The sequence below is a fragment of the Manacus candei genome, unplaced genomic scaffold, assembly GCF_025592945.1.
Source record: "Manacus candei isolate 608988 ecotype Guabito, Panama unplaced genomic scaffold, ASM2559294v1 h1tg000015l, whole genome shotgun sequence".
NCBI lineage: Eukaryota > Metazoa > Chordata > Aves > Passeriformes > Pipridae > Manacus > Manacus candei.
This window is the reverse complement of record NW_026138063.1, coordinates 10,264,718-10,279,322: the sequence shown is the minus strand read 5'-3', so window position 1 is coordinate 10,279,322 and position 14,605 is coordinate 10,264,718. Positions and strand designations below refer to the sequence as shown.

Here is a 14,605-nt window from a genome sequence, read left to right as displayed (position 1 = left end):
AATCATGTGGAGAGAAAAAAGGGAGGGAGAATGGGAGTTGGTGCTTAGAATCTTCTGTTTTCCTCTTTGATCCCAAGTATGGCTGAGTTTTCTTATTTAGTATAATTAAAGTTCTTACAGGTCTTTGTACATAGATTTTTCTAGTCTTAACAGCAAATAGTGAATGTTGCAGGGACTGGCCAGGTAAGAGAGTTGTACTTGATCCATTTTTTTTGTTTTTATGTGATGTGTTTTAATGGAGAGGAGTTGAAGAGGCAACTTAATGCTAAAGAAACCTAGGGTAGTTCAAGGAATTTGGAAGCCAAAACTCCATTGTGTGACTGTTCTTAAGATGCTCCTGAGTTAGAAAACAAAAAAGCTAGCCAGGTTTCATTTGGTAATGTAGGTATTGAAGGAAAAGGCAAGTGCTTTGGCCGTAGTTCTCACTTCACTAAAATTGCTTCAAGTAAGGAATTTGTGGGAGTTCTTCAGAGAAGTGAGAGGTTTTCTTGTTTTTTAAAACCTTTGGCAAGAAGCTTTGTTATTTGTGTTGAATGTTCCAAAATAAAAGTGTAGCCAGAGGAAATAGCATCTGTGAAACTTTGATCCACACATCTGAAACTTGACAATGATTTGGCAATGATTTGAAACAGGTTTTATAAAGGACAGTTGAGCAGCCTTGGTTAAAAGCTACAAACCTTGTATTTAGCACAAAAGGCAGGAAATCTAGAGAGCCTATTTCAGTGTGACCTGTAATCTTTCCATTTGTGTTGCATGTCATGCAGTACAACCTCAGGTTGATGAAGGTTTTGGTGGTCAGCACCTCTCGTTCCAGACACAGCACCACGACAGTTGGAAGAAACCACTAACCTTTGCCTCCTTTTCTGTAACTGCAGAAATCCCACCTTGTGCATGTTGCAAAAAACAGCAGGTTGGAGATTCTCAGTTACAAAATGTTAGTTTGTGGAAATGGTTAAAATGCAGTTTAGTGCTGTTGGTGCTGCTGCTAAGTGGGAATGTGATTGTGCATATCAAGAATGGATCTGCTGAGAATTGAAATGTGGTAAGTGTATCAAGGATGGATCACGTGTCTGAGTCTTGTTTTCTTTCGTGAAATATTGGAAATTGAAACTGGAAATTCTGTATTTCATTACAGGGCTACAGAAAGAATGTAAGTGAAAACAGTCTTCATTATGCTGTTACTGGGGTATTGCAGCTTGGGCAGTGGTGCTGTCCTCGGCAGTGTGTATTCCCTAGGGAAAACAAAGGAACAGACACATTTTAGTTCAGTAAATGCCACCTTCTTTCATTGTAACTTAATAGGTTTACACGATACATGGGAAAATAGTTGGGAAAAGTTCAGGTTTGACAGGACTGGCAGGTAAAAGGTGAGTCAGGAGATGACATTTCTGAGGTTTGTTTTAAATTAGGGTATAAGAGAAGTGGTAGTTCTGTATCACAGCAGGCAGGAAGAGGTAAAGTCACCCCTCCTGTGTCAGGAAATCCTCCAGGTGTGAAATGAAGCTTGAAGGATGCCAGCATTTCAGTGCTTAGAAAGGAAAACACTCCCAGTAACTGAGTACAGGGACCAACAGCATCAGAAGTTTATCACAGAGCTATTATCTTACAATGACTTCTAATTTTCTTGTGCAAGAAAAGTCAGTATTGTAATACCAAGAGTTCATCTGCCTAGGGCTATGCTTTCATTTTATTAATTTTAGTTTAGAAGTTTTATGGGAATGTTTCCTAAAAGTCAGCAGGATCACAAGCATTGCTGCTCTTAGATTTTCAAGTTCTGAAACATTTGAGAGGTGAAAAAAATCAGTTCATAAACCCAGGATGAATGTGAATGAATTTATTTGCCTAACACAATGAGAAGCAGAAGGTGGAGTTGAGGTTTACGTAACAATGTGCTTCAAATGCATTTGAAAATATAGTTGTTGTAATAGAGTTGAGAATTGAGCAATGAAATAGCATCACATTCCTCAAAAGATGGGTTTAGTGACCATATCTGACAGGTCCTGTACGTAAGCAGTTAACTTCCAGGGAGCAGGAGCTGTAAATGAGCTTTTCCCTGTTGCATTCCGTATCATGGAGGTTACATCAACTACTTAAGGATATTCTTCAGCGTAATGATATTTTTGTTGTTATCAGTGTGAAACTGTGGAGTTTGCTTCTGGTCTTTAATTCTTGTATGTGAAAAAAATAGTCTGTTTACACAGTTCCAGATTCTGGTATTTCTTCTTGAGCAGCTGTACTTTGTCCCCTTACAGCACTTCATGCTGCCTTTTGCCTTCTGTCGCCATGCTGGCTGTCAGCCTCCTGGTCATTGATTGGCTTATCTAATTATTTATATGAAAATATGTTTTCCTCTGTCAGCTGCAGGCTCATATGTCTTAGATTTGTCTGTTACTAAAGAAAAGCTGTGCGTGTGCTTTCGAGCTACGCCACACGCTTCATAGTTTTTGAGACAGCAGAACGTTTTCTTGCCCAGCAAACGAAGCTGTTCTAGTTGAGGGCAGCCTGTAAGCCACCAGTGTCACCATCAGGATTCACAGATACCAGAGCTGTTGCATCACTGCAGCACGTTGGTGGCTGATGTCACGCAGCTGCAGCTGGGGTGTTCTAGAAGCCACGCTACGTCGTGGGTGGGAGCCCACAGCGTAGAGCTGCTGACAGTGTCACAGTCTCTCTTACATCAGTGTGTTGCCAGCGGGTGTTGTGGTGGTTGCTGACATTTGGGTTTGAATAGACAGCCAGAAATCCAGGCTTTGCTGGTTTAAATTAAAAAAATAATAATAATAAAAAAAATTCAAAGTGTGTGGGGAACACATGCAGATCTCTGGTAACAAAGGGCAGATTTTTATCAACCAAATTTTGTAGCACAGCCCTGGTCTAGAACTGGCCTTCATTGTAGTTAATTGGAATGAGAACCGAAACCTATTCCCATGCAACAGGATTACTGGACTGATCACATTAGCATCTCGTGATGAATTGGAATTCACCACCACCCAGCTGGTTTGAGTGCCAGCAGCAGTTGAGCTGCAGCTCCCTCCCATTATCATGTATGTAATGGGTTAAAGTACCCCGTGCCTTGAACAGTGCATCTTTGTGCATCACTGATTTTCCTTTGGAGGCAAAATTTGTGTTACAGCTGAAGTTAAAAATGTGTGAACACAGCCCTGCTAATGTCTAATGTTAGAGGAACATTTTTTGAACAGGAAGAGTTTACATTTAATGCCAAATGATGCAGTTTTAAGCATGGTGTGTTCTCTAGTCTCATTTGACATTGGATTTACTGGCTTTCTGAACAGAATCCCAGTTAAAATGGAAAAGGTCAGTGATCTAACTCTGCTCTGAGATTTCATTTTGTATCTGTACTGTTGGCTTTTTTATCTTTCTCAAAGACCTTAGTTCCAAAGAATGCTTCGCCATTGCCAAAATTCCACATGATCTTGCCTTCAAGGAAACACATCCATTTTTAGCAAAGTAGGAGAGCCCTTCTTTAAAGTAGATTTCTGGTAACAGTGATTTTGACCCATGAAATGTGAACACAAGTCAAATTATAACAGCTGTATTTCACTCATGTGCTTATTCATAGTGAAATTCAGCATTTGTGCTTTCGGGGGGAATTAGTCATTTGTTTTTTGCATTTTAAGGTATGAGAAGCAGAAAGGGTGTGCACATACATGTTAAAGGAAATAATCTGCATCACACTGATTATTTCTTGCTTGTTAAAAAATATGAAAAATAATATCTCACTACAACATTCATTATTTTCTCTGAGAAATAAAAATATTAGCAGAAATTTTAGTTTACACAGTAATTTGTACTGTAACACCTTTTTTTTCCTGGTTGTTGAAGTCATTTTATGTACACAATAGCAGAAGAATATCACTAAAATAAGTCTCCATTGACAGGATATTTTAAATAAAATACCTTAGTTTTTTCCTTTACCTCACACTTTCTCTTTTGGAAAAGCACCAACCAGTGCTGTACTGCAGGGCAACAAAAATGGGAATATATAACCAATCACTGGAATGCTTTTGCTTTTCTTCTGGTTTTGTTAGAGCTGTACCTTTCATTCAGGTGTTTTTGGGAAGAAGGTGGGAAAGAGGATTTTGAATTCTTTCGTGCAGTGACTGTTGTATTCTCTACCTCATTTCTGGTCCCATCGAAGGTCCACTTTCTGGCATGGAGGAGGATTCCAGAGAACCTGGACCAAAATAAAAAAATGTCACTGAATCTTAGGGATGCTGTGTTGTGGACTTTGGGAAATTTAAATACCTGTAAGAGGTTTGCAATGGGACAGGGAGGGGATTGCAGAAAAGAGCAGTTCTTCATTTACAGATACAGAACTGACACTGTATTTTATCGTATCTTGCTTCTGTGTAATTCTCCAGATACTCTTGTTTTAGCTTAGTTGTTTGGGGTTTTTTTATTCCCTAGTGCTTGCCTGTTTTTGTGACCCTGGCAGACCCTCCCTCCTGGCTCGCCATTTGGACACATGGAATCATGGATGCTGTGTGTAAGACAGCATTCTCATGGCCATCACGAGTAAAAATGCTGCAAAGTTATTAATCAAACCTGTAACTGGTTAGACCCATTTTGAATTATGTAAGAGACTATACTGCAGCATCAAAATTCAGCTCTGGTTTAATCTGTTTTCCACTGAATGTCTCCTGCTAAATAGAAATGCCAAGTTTTAGAAATCACTGTAGATTGAGAGAAGTCTGGAAAAAGTTAGTCATTGCTGCTAACCAGCTCTGGTGTCTCTTTTCTATCACACACTGAGCTCATTTGTTGTTTAAAAAGTATATTTTCATTTCTTCATACCTAATGTTGTTTTTGCAGAGAGTTATTTCTTTAGAAATACTAAATCATAGCTCAGAATATGTGAAATTCTTGACTAGTTCAAGCCTTATGGTCTGCACAATATGTAAAAAGTAGTTTTTAAATGTTCTTTCGTAATATAAAGTGAAACAAAAAGCAATTGAGAATTCTCATGTTTGAGGGTAAACCTTTCCAAACCAGTTGAAAGAAACTTTTTATTTGCCACTCTTCTGCCAGAAAATAGGACTCACTACTTGGGAAGCCTGTTTCTCTGTTAAAATGGGTTGTATTCAAACTGCCTTTGCCAGCACAGCTGTGTGAAGGAGGGATAAAGCTGTGAGCTGAAGGATGTTAGTGTGTTGTGAGAGAAGAGGTGGAATTCATTTCCATCTTCCAGAGTCCCTAAGAAAAACATTTACACCTTATATGTAAATCAGTGTTGTAATAATTCTTTAAATAGGCACTTAAGCATCTAGTCAATGTGGAAGCCAAGTATTTTTTTCTAAATTACTCTTGCTTGTTGTTGTCCCTGAAATAATTTGCATCCTTCTCCCTTTCTTAGACAGTAACATACAATTGTACTGTGGAACCTCATGGAAAGTTGTGTGGATCACAGATAACTCCAGTGACTGCAAACACTTACTAGAAACTTTACTGGATACATAGCTTATGTTGAGGAGAAGTGTGTTTGTTTGAAAAATCTCTCTTCTGTTACATTTACGACAACATTGGCACACAGAGAGATCCCATTAGGAATGTCACAATTTCGGACACCCCATTGTTGCACAGTCTTACCACTATTACTCTGCTTTAAATCTCCTGCAGTGATACAACCTGGAGGAGAGGAAGGCTGGAGTTTGCTGTCATTTTCACTAAATCATTAATGAGAATTAAGCTGTGGAAGTAAAGCAGAAGAAATCCTAGGACAGATAAGTGTATTATCAGAGATGGCTTGTGCAAAATAAGTGTCCATTGCATAAATTCACAGAATCAGAGAATATGCTGAGTTTGAGGGACCCACAAGGATCATCGAGTCCAACTCTTAGCCCTGTACAGGACCATCCCCACGAGTCACACCGTGTGCCTGAGAGTGTCATCCAAACACTTCTTGAACTCTGGCAGGCTTGCTGCTGTGACCACTGGCCTGTACAATTCCAGTACAATTCCCTTGGAAGAGTATGCTGTGTCCCTGTAGGACTCACACAATTACTTTATTGACTCCTTTACTATCTGCAGATCCTTAAGGAGGTTCTGATCGGTCCGACTTATTTGCTGCTTCCACTTAGGCTGGAGTTCAGTGAGTGCTTTAAATCTCCAAAAGTAATCCCTGGCACCAGAACAGGGATTATGCTGCCTGCACTGATGTTTCTCCCTGGTGCTGGCATAGGGTTTATGGGGCTGTGTGGTGAGGTGATCAGAAAAACTGCTGAATTTAATTCTGGTAAGATTCTCCCACACACTCTGGCAATGCAAAGAGTAATCTGTATTGTATGGTTCCTTCATGGAATAAAGATACAGAAATTAGTATGTCAATTTATTGTATGTATTTTGGCGTGGTAGCTTTTGTCCTCTTATGTTGATGAGAAGTTCAAAACAAATAAAGAAAATAGCAATTAAATGTGGATTTTTTTTTTTTTTTTAATAATTCATAACACTGATTCAGGTTACATGGGTTTTTGCAATGAATGTCTGCCCCCCTCTTAAAAATACTGAGGTGAAGCATCAGCTTAGCAAACAGTTCTCTGTGGGAACTCCCTGCTGACAGAAGGTGCTTGAGATCGGAGCATTGCTCCTGTCGGGACTTGGAGCTGGGTGTGTTAGGAAGTGGGAGCTCTGTGTGTGTGTCTGTGAGAACAGCCCTTTGGCATTTATAATCAGCAGGTTTCCTTAACCTTTAAAGAAAAAAGAACCCTTTGCAAGTGCGTTATTTATCACAGCTTTTGAAGGACAGTACTGCTGATGGATGTTTTATACCTGTAGACTGATGATTGGAACTGTCTAAGGAAATGTTTTGATTCTTCAAATACAAACATGTCGTAGGAGATTTGGTTAAACTTCTGTCTCTTGCCAAGCAAGGAACTTGGTGAAGTTTTAAGGTAGCTTTACTGAATCTCTCTTTTTTTCCCTCCCTTCAGATCTGTCACGGAACAGGCTGTCTGAGCTTCCAGCAGAAGCGTGTCACTTTGTCTCCCTCGAGAGTCTTAATTTGTACCAGAACTGCATTCGATACATCCCAGAGGCTGTTTTGAACTTACAGTCTTTAACATTTCTAAATATCAGGTAACAGTTGTCTTACAAATTTTGCTTTAGTATGAGTAGTCTGGGTTTGTAAATTTTGGTGCATTGTAAGTAGTGCAAACTTGCTGTGTAATCATCATGTTGTTGTGTTGTGTGTCATTGAATCAAAGCAACCTGGACCATTCTTAACCCGCTTAGGTGGATCAGGGAACATGAGGATTAAGCAGCAGCTTTTAGAAGTGGAGTATGAACAAGTCTAATTCCAGTTTAAAGGAATAAATAAATAAATCCAGTAATTTTCCTGTGAAGTACAGGTGTGCAGTCTGAAAAGAGATGATAGAGCTTTAGCATGGTCTTTGCAATTCAGCTCGCTGCAGATGAATAAGGCTTATGCAATTTCCCTTTACCTTCACTGTACTGGTGGCTTTGAAAGATCTTTCTCAAGCATTAGCCCTTCACTGCCAGCATTAAAAGCTAATTGCTGCAACTTGGCCCATCATGAAATTCAACTGTGTACAGCATCTTGCATTTGTAGAAGGTCTTTTAAGAGATGTGGAAAGTTTCTTGTCAGAAATTGGCAGAGATATTTATAAAAAAAAAAGGTCTCAGGCTATCCCCTTCTGGTGTTATAAGCACACTAAATTGGCAAAAGTATATTTCTTTATTTTCTTTTTTTTAATTGATATGAAAATTGTACAAATAGGATATGAATCATGTATGGCTTTCGTAATGCTGTATCTCTAGTGAGTGCAGTCCCATTGTCCTTACTTAATTAGAAATATACTTTAAATATTAAGTATCTAATGATACTGAATATTTAATATTTCTCTCTGGCATTTTGTGTGTGCTGACCTGCAGTGCTCCTTATGAGAAAGGCTTTTCCACTCTGCTCAAACTCCTTTGTGACAGAGCATGGCCAGTTACCAGAAGCACCTGAAAGGGCACAAAAATGTCACAGTCCCTATCACTGAGTTCAAAAGCATCTGATCAGACTTGGTGCTTGATATTCAGAGTTTGTTCACACGTAACTAGATAAAGCAAGTAGTGAAGAACAGCCTCATGGAACTACTTTTGCAGTAATTATATAAAACCTGATTTGATCACCTAAATGGAGTGTGCTTTTTCTATGTGTCTTTCATTGCATTAAGATTTCTCATCAGTGTTCTGGTTATTTTGTTTTCTCTCTGTCAAAAGTCGAAACCAGCTTTCAACATTGCCAGTACACCTCTGTAGTCTGCCACTAAAAGTTTTGATAGCGAGTAATAATAAATTGGTTTCAATACCTGAAGAAATTGGACAGCTCAGACAGCTGACAGAGCTCGTGAGTATACACTTGATTTTTAGCTATTACTATTCAGTCTTTTAATTTATATGTTTATTAAGTTCACAGATGCTTCAGAAGAAATAACAATGTTTTAAACTGATCAAAATCCTGCAGTAATTAGGATGCTGTCTGGGCAAGTGCAAGATCAACATCCTGTTTCTCACCCTGCTGAGAACTTTATGATTGTAAACCAACCACTTGTATGCAATGGCAAGTTATTTAAATCTGCTCTTAGCCTAAGGAAGATTTCTGTCTGCCACAGCACTGCAACTATGTTTTGATTTTGTACAGAGGTGTTAGAAAAGAGTCTGAAATACTCTTGAGATTTTTTTTTTAAATTATGTAAGGGAAAGATGCACTGGAGAGCAAATGATCCATGTCAATTAAAGTGTCTTCCCTATTTTAGAAAGGAGGGACAGATGGAATTAGAGCTCTTGGTACATTTGTTTCTGGCAAAAAGCTTTTATGTAGCGAGTTGTGCTGTCTGAAATACTGTGGAATAACTCGAATGAGATAACTTGAAATAAATTTCTGCATCTGAATGCTTAATCTTTTAAAGCTTTTCTTTTGCCATGTATTTAAAGTGAGAACAATGCTTCACATCAGCAATGACAATTGATGAATATAAGGATCTGAGGTGTTCAGTCCCTAAACAAAGAGCTGCATATTTCAGTTAACAGAGACTTACCAGGCAGTGGTAACTCATTCTTTGCTCTTGCTTTGCAGGATGTGAGTTGTAATGAAATACAGACAATACCTCCACAGATTGGCCATTTGGAATCCTTGAGGGACCTAAATGTCAGACGAAATAATTTGGTGCGTTTACCTGAAGGTGAGATAAAGGCTGTCAGTTATAACAGCAGAAACTTCAAGCACTTCTTTATTTTTCAGTCCCCTTTTCTTCCCCTGAGAGCTTGAAGCAGCACACTTAATTGTTATGTGAAACACCTATTTTTATATTCTTGCTTTTTCTTACACTGTTTCGATCTGCTGAACTGGATGTTTGTTTTCTATTTCCAGAGCTTGCTGAGTTGCCATTGATTCGATTAGATTTCTCCTGCAATAAAATAACAACAATACCAGTTTGTTATAGGAACCTCAGACATCTTCAGTCCATCATGTTAGAGAACAACCCTCTCCAGTCCCCCCCTGCACAGGTAAACTGCAGCTAAGAAATCAGATTACTAGTTCAGTTAAAAAGGGCAGAACCAACAAAGTTAAAAGCTGAAGGATTATATTGCAAACTTTATTTAAGAACAAGAGAACTTTAAATAAATTCTATTGTATAAAAGTGTTAAATATACAGCACAGCTTGAAAAATCCCTTTTGCTTTTCTTACTTTACTGTATTAGTAGTCTCACCTGTGGGATATTGCAAAGGATTCCACTGTTATCTGAACATTGCTGCTTTCAGCATAGGAAAGAGGAAGATCTGTTAGACGAGACAGATTTTGTGCCACTCAGATCAAAATTTTGACTGAGGCCTCAGTGCTGCTGGTTCACTTTGCAGCAGAGGGCTCAAATTGGCCTTTGAGCTAGAAACTGCAATATGGTTAGTGACTAATTTGATCTTTAATGGATGTACAGGCCCCTGAGTATTACAGGTTGTATTCTGAGCTGCTGCTTCTGAGTCAAGAGTGGCCCTTGCTGAGTCCTGCAGTTTCAGTAGGGTTTTGCCTCCCTTTTGAAAGCAGAGACAGCTGTTACTGGCTTCATCCACCATAAATTTGAGCTGACCTTGGCAGTCTGCCACTGCCATTCAAATCTGGGCATGGGTGGGATGCATCTGTTCTGATGCCAGGAGTATAAATTCTAGTACTTGTAAATGCTTATGTCTTGTTTGCATGATGAAATTTCAGCATCCAGCTGACAGAGTTGCCTGCAGACCAGATGTACTTGGGGAACAGCTTCCATTTGTCTCTCATGGGCATCCCATGATGCTCCACTATAGCTGGTTCTCTAAAATGCAGTGAGATTAGAATAAAAGATACATTGATTGATGTAATCATGCTCATTTATCACTCTCAATTGCATGTTAAATGTCTGTAGTTTACTTTGAAAATGTGTTGTCAAATTATACTGATTTAATTTTTTCAATTTTTTTTAAAGATATGTATAAAAGGAAAAATTCATATATTTAAATACCTGAACATAGAGGCATGCAAGATAGCTCCGGACTTACCTGATTATGACAGGAGACCCATGGGATTTGGATCATGGTAAGTTTTGCACAAGCCAAGTTTTGATGACATTCATGAAAATTTTGTCGGTTGTCTGAGTTAATGACAAAAATAGATCCAAGGATTGTTCTTTGCTAAGTGCACTGATGGAAGTGGCTTTGAAAAATATTATGTTATGTCATAGTGTATTCTAACAAGGTACCAGTGTATAAGAAGTGAGGAGCAGTTCAGAAGATCTGGGCAGTATCATGTGAAAAGTAGTGTTAGAGTTGACACACAGTAAAAAGGGAGTGTTGATATCTTCATAGTACACAGGGTGTGCTCTCATGTTGTTAACATGTATGTTCAGTTTATTAGATCTTAATAGTTTCCACAGACTTCCTGGAGTATATGTCCCTGCTGTGATTTTTAACCTTTTGTACAGAATTTTGTGACTGCTGTGCTCAAACCACAGGTGTAAATGCTGATCTCCACTCCATCAGTAAACTGTTATTTCTGGCAAGCTTTCACTTGGCACTGCTGCTTGGCATTGTAACACAAATATTGGAACAGTCAGCCATATCAGCTGCTAAATGAAGATGTCTAGCGAAAAGCAGGAGTTAAGATTTATTTCTGTTACATGAAACAGAAGAGAGTCAGTGAAGTGTGAAACTGAATATGTATAAAAATTACCTCAGTCATCATGGAAGGTGGTAATAAGGTGTGGAGGAGCGAGTTGCTAAAGGATGTGCTGCTGCCTTAGCAGCAATAAAACACAAATGAGGGGGCTTCACAATAAATCATCATGAGTCAGATTTATGAGGAATAACTTGCATGAGGGGCTTGACAGAGGGATTCCTCATCAGCACTGAATGTCTTAAATTATTTTTCAAGATGAGCTCAACATGTGAACATGTTGAGTGTTACTCAGTTTCCAGTACAAGCTGTGGCAGAGTTGCTGCATAATATTGAGGATACTGACCTGCTACTGGAAATAAAAGGCTCTAAATGATAAAATGTCATGATCTGTTTAGCTCTAACACTGTTTATTTTTAAGAGAAATTCCAACAAAATCAGTGGACTGTGTGCTTACTGATTTATTGTTTTGTAGCTGTATATTAATATGGAAATTCTCATAAATTGCTTTTGTGAAATGAGAAGAATTAATGTATTTTAATTATAGCTTAAAATTATAAATGTGAAAACAAGAGCAGAACTGGTTGAGGATACTTTCTCTGGAATTGCTACCGGATTCAGCAGTATGGAATGAGCTTCAACAAGCTTTCATTTAACTGTGTTTCCATACCCAAGAGGAGATAAGAGTTGGGGATAGATTTGTTTATTGTTACCGTGCTGTTTAGGGCATTTAATGTTGCAGGTGATCCCTCCCGTCTTCATGTACCTATGGAAGAACTGTCCATGGATCAGAGTACATATCAGAAGGAAGTGGTAGAATGATCCAGTGAAAGAGAGGATCCCGAATTATGATACCCTTCTGAAACTTGGGATAGAAGAAATAAAAACCTTCAGCTCTGATATAGTTAATATTTCCAGAGAAGTCACAGGAGCTTTATGTTTGTTATATTCAGAGATGACCAATAGGAATAACGTGTCAGTCAGTCCACCCAGACTTTGTTGCTGGTGTATCTAATAAACTGGGTGTAATGCCATGGAGGTTAAGAATCTGAACTAAGTGAGAGACTCTTAAAGTCTAAAGAAGTTTGTGTCATGCTGTCAGTTCACTTTTGATCAAACATTTTTAATAGCAAGGTTGTTGATACTGCCAATAAAACAAGATACTGTGAAACATTATGGAAAGTGTGGGTTGGAGGTTCTAGTACAGCTAATTATTTGTTTTAGCCTTGTCTAATTACATCAAACTGTCTTACCAGAGTGAAACGTGGTGTGTTGCAGTCCTTGTCTAAACATAAGCTACATGAAATATATCTGCAGCAAGTTTTGTTCTGCTGCAGCCAGGCTCTCATTTGCAACACTGAAGTTCAGAGCAGCTCAGGTTGGTGCTGGCATGAATCTAACTGGGAGGAGACAGAACTGTTGAAGCTGTGTAGCAGTTTTTGGCACTGAGGCAAATGGGTAGAGTCTGGAGTTAGAAGGTTTAGAATACAAAGTACTCATGTGGTTGATTTTCTGGGACTTGGGCAACTGTTCTTTCTTACGGGAGGTAGAAAATAAGTGGTTTAGTGTGGCTTTGGAGCTGTGCCTTTGAAATGTTGTCAAGTATTGTCTTTCCTTTGATTGTTGGGCTTACCAGACATTTGGCTTCTCATCCTTTGATTTCAAGACTTACATAGCTTCCCATGTAAGTTGTAGTTGCCCCCAAATGCTCTCATCTATTCAAATGCCTAATTGTTGTTCCTTGTAGCTTGTTGTTCAGGGAGGAATAAAAATCTTAAGTCTCAGCTGATTTCAGGATGGCTGCTGTAGGATTATAAACGTGTCAAATGTGCAGCATTGAAGAGCTGGTTTTAGTTGTGAGAGCTGGGAAGAGAGAAAGCAGCTTTCATGTTAAAAAGGAGAAGTCCTGGAAACAGTGATTTTTTGAGCTTTCAGCTAACCTGAAAGGTGTACAGCTTTTCAAAATCTCTAATTGAAAAGGAAGGCTGAAAGAAAATTTGTATCAAAATATTTCCTCATTTTTGAGATCTTCAATTTGCAATGATTGTTCAGCCTACAACAGGGTGCTCAGTAGATTCTGAAAATATTGATTCATTTAAAATGGAAGTATACTGCAAATGGATATTTTTTGTCCACCCATGTTTTAAATACAGTATTTAAATTCCATGAACTGTTAGCATAAGTAGGGTTCTGTTGTCAGTGATTCAAGTTAATAACTCTTTAACTGCAGTGGGTGGTTTCATGGTCATCCTTTTTTCTTCCACCCAAAAGAAGAAAGTTATTTTTCCCTTTCTTTCTAGTGGTTTATTATGCAGATGATCTTTCTGTTCAAATATAGGGCCATAAAAGTGGAACTCCTCTGAGTTAAAACTCAGTGCAGATACAAGAGCTTGTTTTTTGCTGTACATCTGCATAGAAACACACATATAGCCTAATGTAGCCCACCATCCCTCCTGGAACTTCTTTCCTCTTTCTTGTCTGTCTGAAAATTAAAACAGCCCTGGATAATAGTCTGTCACTCTTCTACAAAGTCTCATGCACACATACTGTGCTGTGTTAATAATAATAATAAAAATAATAATTTGAAAATAAGTGTTTCCCGAAAGCAGGATTTCAGAGGGAGCAACAACTTGAGAGCAATATCAGTGAGAAAATGACCTGCAATTTATTTAGGATGGGGTGAAGCAATTAGCTTCCTGAAATTAATTCTTCCTTGTGTATTATGTAGTAATTACTGCTGCAGTTCTCCCTGGGGCATCGAGTGCCAGTAGGACAGTTGAGCCATTGTGAAATGCCATCTGCAGTGGATCAGACAAGTCCCATTGTCTCTTTTACTGTAGCTATCTGCAGCAGTTGCCAGACTTGACATCTGTGATGGCTTTACTGCTGAATTACGTAGTTTTTAATCCCAGAAATTTAGAGAAGAACTGTATGGCTGTTTGGTTATGTGTCTTGTAGCACTGGGCACATGTCTAATGCCTTTGTCTAGACATGTCATTGACAAAGCTTGTAGATGGAAACTGTATTTCTGTATTTATTACATTGAAATATTTGAAATACTGTCCATCTTTCTGCACAGTTTCTTAGGTAGGTGACTATGACACAGAAGTCAGTTATGTAATACATGCTGTGTATTTTGTGTAGAAGTAGTATATTCTGTGATTTTAGTAATATTGCAAGGGTTTATGCTTAATTACGAAAAAGCTTGTGGGACAGCTTTTCAACCAAAACATACCAGTAGTAGAAAATAAAAATTTGACTTGTTAAAGAGCAAAATATGAGACCACTTTGCAGCTCTCCTTGTCATAATTTCTATTTGGGAAACGTTTAAAGTATGAATATATACTTTGGATCAGATTAGCTCTTAAAAGGCCAGTCAGTGGCAGGTGACAGCTGACTGACAAGGATGCTGAGTTGTGAGCACTCGCCTCCTGCTC

General features: G+C 38.5%; 1 protein-coding gene across 12 annotated transcripts in view; it reads left to right on the top strand.

Moving 5' to 3' along the window:
- Window positions 1-14,605, top strand: part of LRCH3 (leucine rich repeats and calponin homology domain containing 3) — a 63,253-nt gene that overhangs the window by 17,892 nt on the left and 30,756 nt on the right. For all 12 annotated transcript variants that reach the window (XM_051781630.1, XM_051781624.1, XM_051781625.1 and 9 more), the window contains exons 2-6: window positions 6,948-7,092; window positions 8,245-8,371; window positions 9,101-9,206; window positions 9,395-9,531; window positions 10,483-10,592. In XM_051781630.1, the coding sequence (XP_051637590.1) occupies window positions 6,948-7,092; window positions 8,245-8,371; window positions 9,101-9,206; window positions 9,395-9,531; window positions 10,483-10,592 (625 nt within the window). The remainder of the gene's footprint in view (window positions 1-6,947; window positions 7,093-8,244; window positions 8,372-9,100; window positions 9,207-9,394; window positions 9,532-10,482; window positions 10,593-14,605) is intronic.